This window comes from Triticum aestivum, chromosome 5B, assembly GCF_018294505.1.
Source record: "Triticum aestivum cultivar Chinese Spring chromosome 5B, IWGSC CS RefSeq v2.1, whole genome shotgun sequence".
Taxonomy (NCBI): Eukaryota; Viridiplantae; Streptophyta; class Magnoliopsida; order Poales; family Poaceae; genus Triticum; species Triticum aestivum.
This window is the reverse complement of record NC_057807.1, coordinates 250,489,553-250,494,561: the sequence shown is the minus strand read 5'-3', so window position 1 is coordinate 250,494,561 and position 5,009 is coordinate 250,489,553. Positions and strand designations below refer to the sequence as shown.

The 5,009-nt window shown below is 43.0% G+C and overlaps 1 protein-coding gene across 4 annotated transcripts; it reads left to right on the top strand.

Annotated features, from left to right (window-relative positions):
* The first annotated feature begins 301 nt into the window (after positions 1 to 301).
* On the top strand, positions 302 to 4,404 carry LOC123111216 (uncharacterized). 4 transcript variants are annotated; one of them, XM_044531960.1, is made up of 9 exons: positions 302 to 490; positions 579 to 645; positions 802 to 1,029; positions 1,197 to 1,238; positions 2,711 to 2,881; positions 2,967 to 3,143; positions 3,492 to 3,689; positions 3,794 to 3,874; positions 3,963 to 4,404. In XM_044531960.1, the coding sequence occupies exons 3-9, from the start codon at positions 814 to 816 to the stop codon at positions 4,167 to 4,169; spliced, it is 1,092 nt and encodes a 363-aa protein (XP_044387895.1). In that variant the 5' UTR covers positions 302 to 490; positions 579 to 645; positions 802 to 813; the 3' UTR covers positions 4,170 to 4,404. The 4 variants fall into 4 exon arrangements, with proteins under 4 accessions (XP_044387895.1, XP_044387894.1, XP_044387892.1 ...); XM_044531959.1 differs by having other exon boundaries at positions 2,967 to 3,128; positions 3,794 to 4,404; XM_044531957.1 differs by having other exon boundaries at positions 3,794 to 4,404.
* Positions 4,405 to 5,009: the final 605 nt, after the last annotated feature.

Below are 5,009 nucleotides of genomic sequence, written 5' to 3'. Positions count from 1 at the left end.
GCGTGTACCCGACGTTAAACCGCGCCTCCGCGGCCGAAAACGGCGGCCGGAAACGCCCAGCTGCTGCGGGAGGGGCTGCCGCGGTGAAGCGCTGCTATTTTCCGGCGGGGAATGGCTATCTAGCGGAGTAGGCCAGCGGCCGTCGCCGGGATATAGCTAGTGATGGCCGAGGGCGCGGGGGGTGCGAGGCGAGTCGGGGGGGGGGGAGAAAACATTGACCTTTCCCCTGTCGGTGTGGGCCAGGCGTGCTTTTCCCGAGCGCCGGAGCCCCCAACGGCTCACCAGCGCGCGGGTTCGGCCTGTGACCGCTGGGCAAAAAAAGGTCCGAACCGGCGATTTTCGGCGTCCTGGGGACGCGACTGGGCGTTTTTCGGCGCCGGCGGGGCCTGTTGGGGGCGCGGCTGGAGATGCCCTAAATCTTCATCCCGTCGAAGCCGCCACAAGGAGGCGGCGACATAGGCGACCCTTCTCTTCGACGCCGGCATTGAAGGTAAAGCTCGATCTCCGGACCATCTATCTATCCCGTTTAATCTTTGTGATTTGGCAACTCATTTCCTTTGCATTGCGAGGAACCCTAGTTTGGTGGAGTGCGCTCCTTCTCTTCTTCCCATTGATGTCCCTGTCAACAACGCAACTTCGGCCGAGGTACGTACCTAGAGGAGAACCACTAAGTCGATCTGATCTTCCAGATCCCCGTAGCTCCTCAAGTAGGCTGGCCCCACCTAAATCGATCTGATTTTGTTAAGTTTGCTGTTTATCTTGTAAATCCTCCATCGATTAATTTGTTCTCTTCGACGCAAGCGCTCCTAGGAGATGGATTCATCTAGAGACCGGCTCCTAGCCCTAGCAGAGGAATATCCGGAGTATGATATGGAGCTGCTGGGGCACGTCCTCGACAACGAGAATCTTCGAGTCAAGTACATCCCGGAGGCAATAAAAGTGCTCTTCGAGACGCCGTCCGGCTTTGCGATCTTCGCCATCGACTCTGGCTACCTCTATGACAACGACAGGGACTTCACTGGCATTGACGTACGTCTTGTTAATCTCCACCTTGAATTGCCTTACCTGCTTGTTCAGCATGGTCCAACAATTTGCTTCTTCTTAAGCTGTGTACTAATTTGTGCTTCAAAACTCGTGAGTACTATTTATTACTCTCAATTCAACAATAATTTGTTTTTGTGTGTATTGATTTGCAGACGATCTGGGTTCACTGTGTCAAGAAGGAATCTGCGGACTTTGTTAGTATTACTAACTACTCTTGATTGATTTGTCATTCTTGTTGTGTTCCTTCATCAATTTCTCATTGACCACTAGCTGTTTTTTCAGTTTGTTTGTGTGTTCTGCTTTGATAGTCTTCATAACTCACAGCCCCCCTGGTCTTTCTAGAGCTCCACTATCTTGTACTTCCTCCGTTCCTAAATATAAGTCTTTTTAGAGATTCTATAATAAGAGACTACATATGGAGCAAAATGAGTGAATCTACACTCTAAACTACGTCTATATACATCCGTATGTAGTTTATAGTGAAATCTCTAGAAAGACTTATATTTAGGAATGGAGGGAGTATATGATTGGAACTCTTCTGTTTATTGCTAGCACAACCGAAGGTATTCACCCGGTAGTAGTATAGTTGCATTTCTTTTAGTGCTGTTCGCGCTATGTTCCATTTTCTGAAACAAATCTCAACGTCACTTCATTTTGTTATGCTGTGACCTGTGATTATCAACTGTTACTCTAAAATTACATTTCACAAACCACTTATTTTATTAAAATGATGCTACATAGATCACTGTACAAATTCTCACGTTACGCATAAATGTGTGTTTACTGTATAATATACTGGTAGATATTCTGTATAAATTATGATCTCCAAAATGGTGTGGTTGCTAAATGAGTACCGGTTTCCATGATCTAGAACAATGAATGCACAATATTCATGGACTTGTAGTTTAAGTCCTTAGTTATCAGTTTGTTCATTTCTATAACAACAAACTTAATTAGAGATCATCCCCATAACCAGAAAACCGGAGGACTTAATTGACCTCTTTGCTTAATATTTCAATGACAAGATCATGCCCATGAATGAAAACGGTTTGTTCAGTGATGAGGGCTTGAGAGGAGGCCCATAGAAGTTGCACCATATGCCAACAGCCTGCTAGGAATATGTTGTGGTGACTGAAATAAAATATATTTAGTTAGGAAAAAGGCGTCTCCTTAGTTCTTGGGAAAAGAGATTGATTAGTTGAAAGTGGTCGTTGTTACACACGCTTCAGCCTCCAGGTTCCTCATGTGCCAATCTATTGTGTAGATACCTTGGAATTCTTTTCCTTTTCCATTGACACATCATAATTACTGTGTTCCATGTATTTTAAAAGTCCACTTTTTCTTGTATAATCTGTGTTGGAAAAGTGTGGGTTGGATCTTGCCATTCTTGACTCTTACCAAACAAGGCTACACCTTATATTATCTAATTGTTATGATGCCCTTACTTTTTATTTAGACTACTTCTGTTTAACCTAGCATCAGTAATATAGTTTGATATAATCTTATATTTCTTACCATGTTCCAATACGTTGGTGACAATTCGACATAATCTTTGTTAGAGCGATGGTGATTGTAGACTAACTGTTGTATTACTCAAACTTGGGCCATACCATTTGGCTGTGTTTTGTATTAACCTCGTAACTGGGATTGTTTTTTTGTTTGCCAGTTTCTCTGGCCAAAGGGATTCCTAAAGCTTGACAAGGCGACCAAGGCCATAGCCATTAATTCTGATGGTATTCATAAAAGCCTTGCTGAATTTATCGAGCAGAAGGTTGGGATGGAGGATATACTATTGGTCGGTGAATCTGCATACGTAGAAGTTATTGAAGCACACGTGGTTAGTATTTAGGCTTTTCCTTGTTGCCTGTCGAAGTGTGCAAAATCCTGGTGGCGACCCTTAATTTTTGTGTTGTCTTCTGCAGGGAGTTACATGTAGATGCGATGCTAATGCAATTGAGCTGATGTGGGGCCTGCAAAACCTATTGCATGATTTAGTGCCTGAAGAGGAATCGGAGTTCGGAAAGAATGACCGCAAGTACTATAGTCAAAAATTACTTGCCTACCTGCGTCACATTGACAATGAGGTCAGGCCTGAAATGGTGAGCCCACCACTTTAGTTAAATTACCTCTGCCTATGTCTCTCCATCTTGCCATGTCATGTACAGCTTTAATTTGGCGCACCTTTCTCGTTAGTGTCTTAGGCCACAGTAGTTCCAACTAAAACACCTATTTTGAATTGGTGAGTCTACTTCTATCTTACCATGCCATGTTACAACTTCAATTTGGCGCACCCTTTCTTGGTAGTGTGGTTGTCCATGGTAGTTCCAACTGAAGCCTCATCATACCTATTGTTTTCTAGACTTAAAAGTGATTTGTCCAAGAATATCAGTTTCGTATTTCACTCATCCCTGTGCTCTATTTAATCGTATATATTCCCTTCTATTCAGATCAATGGAGAGATTGCTTTATTGGCTTCCATCATACACCGTTGTAATGTTACCAACAAGAATTACCGCGACAACATGCATAAGCTTGATAAGGTTCTTTACAAGAGATCTGGCCTCAGGACTGACCAATGGGACACTGTGACGCATGCTACAGCTCTAGCTAAATTGATTGGAGAATCTGTACCCATCCCTGAAAGTGTATGTGAACCTTTACTGATGCTGATTAGTTTTGTATTCTCTGGTTTATTTTAGCATAGGTCACGTCAGGAACTAATCAAACTTTACTTGTTTCTGAATTGCAGATGTTCAGTTCTGTCGAAAAGGGAACTCTAACTAGTAATCTAGTCGATTACAGTGATGAGATTGACAAGGACACTATAAAAGTAATATACGAGCATGTGGTACAACTTAATAAACTTAAGTTTTCAACGCTGCACAAGCTCAAGATTCTTCTTTGCGATGCTAAAGCAGCAGTCTTGCGGGAGCCTCGGGAGTCTGAAGAGATGTTGGTTGAGGTGCCACAAGTGTTCAGTTCCAAGAGGAGTTGCCAGGAGGAGGCTGAATGTGACCGGCAGAATAAGAGTCTCAAGGTTAACGACGGTGACAGTGATGTGGTCCAAAGTGATGCAATTATGGATGCAAAAACGAATTAGTTTCACTTTGCTGACCTATGAATGAATGTGCTCAAGTCAGTTCCTTATTATTTTGCGCTGACCTATTAATGAATGTGCTCGAGTAAGTTCCTTATTTTGCGCTATCAACAAATTTGGAACAGTCCAAACTGAACTGTCATGTACTTTGTTAATTAGTTTCTTACCAATGCTTGCTTGTAACCAAAACCACTCTTAACTATTGGGTTTTCTTCTGGTATCGATTTAATTGGAATTTTGGACTAAAATTCCAGTTTTACTCCTGTGAAATGTTCAATTACTTTTGCCTCTAACAGTCAAAATCAAAGCCTTTATATTTCCAAACGTGCAAAACAAAATTATTCTTTGTTGCGCCTGTGTGTGTCTCTTTTTCTCTCATTATTATCTGGAATTACAATTGAAGTTGCTAAAATGTACTCCATGAATTGCCTTTTGCTACTTTCTTGTGTGATATATTTTATCAATTTCCCACCACACGTTGTCAATCAGCGAACCCTAGACCAACCCTTTCCCTACACAATGTTGTCAACCTAATCTTTGATCTAGACTGATCTCCTTGGCGATGTTGTATCCCCTCTTTTCACCTCACGCCGTTGTCAACAGGCGCCAGATCGCCATCACGCTATTAACTTGAACCCTAGACCAACACTCTTTTCACACCACATTGTCAACCTTGAACCCTAGAGGCGATGTTGTATCCCCTCTTTTCACCTCACGCCGTTGTCAACGGGCATTAGATTGCCATCACGCTATCAACTTGAACCCTAGACCAACACTTCCCACACCACGTTGTCAACCTTGAACCCTAGAGGCGATGTATCCCTTCTTTTCACCTCACGCTGTTGTCAACGGGCGTTAGATTGCCATC

Excerpts from the sequence above, each read along its gene's own strand:
- LOC123111216 (XM_044531957.1), top strand. The coding sequence starts at position 814 with ATGGATTCATCTAGAGACCGGCTCCTAGCCCTAGCAGAGGAATATCCG. Across the intron at positions 1,239-2,710 it reads AGAAGGAATCTGCGGACTTT|TTTCTCTGGCCAAAGGGATT; the intron begins GTTAGTATTACT and ends TTTGTTTGCCAG. Across the intron at positions 3,690-3,793 it reads CTGTACCCATCCCTGAAAGT|ATGTTCAGTTCTGTCGAAAA; the intron begins GTATGTGAACCT and ends TCTGAATTGCAG.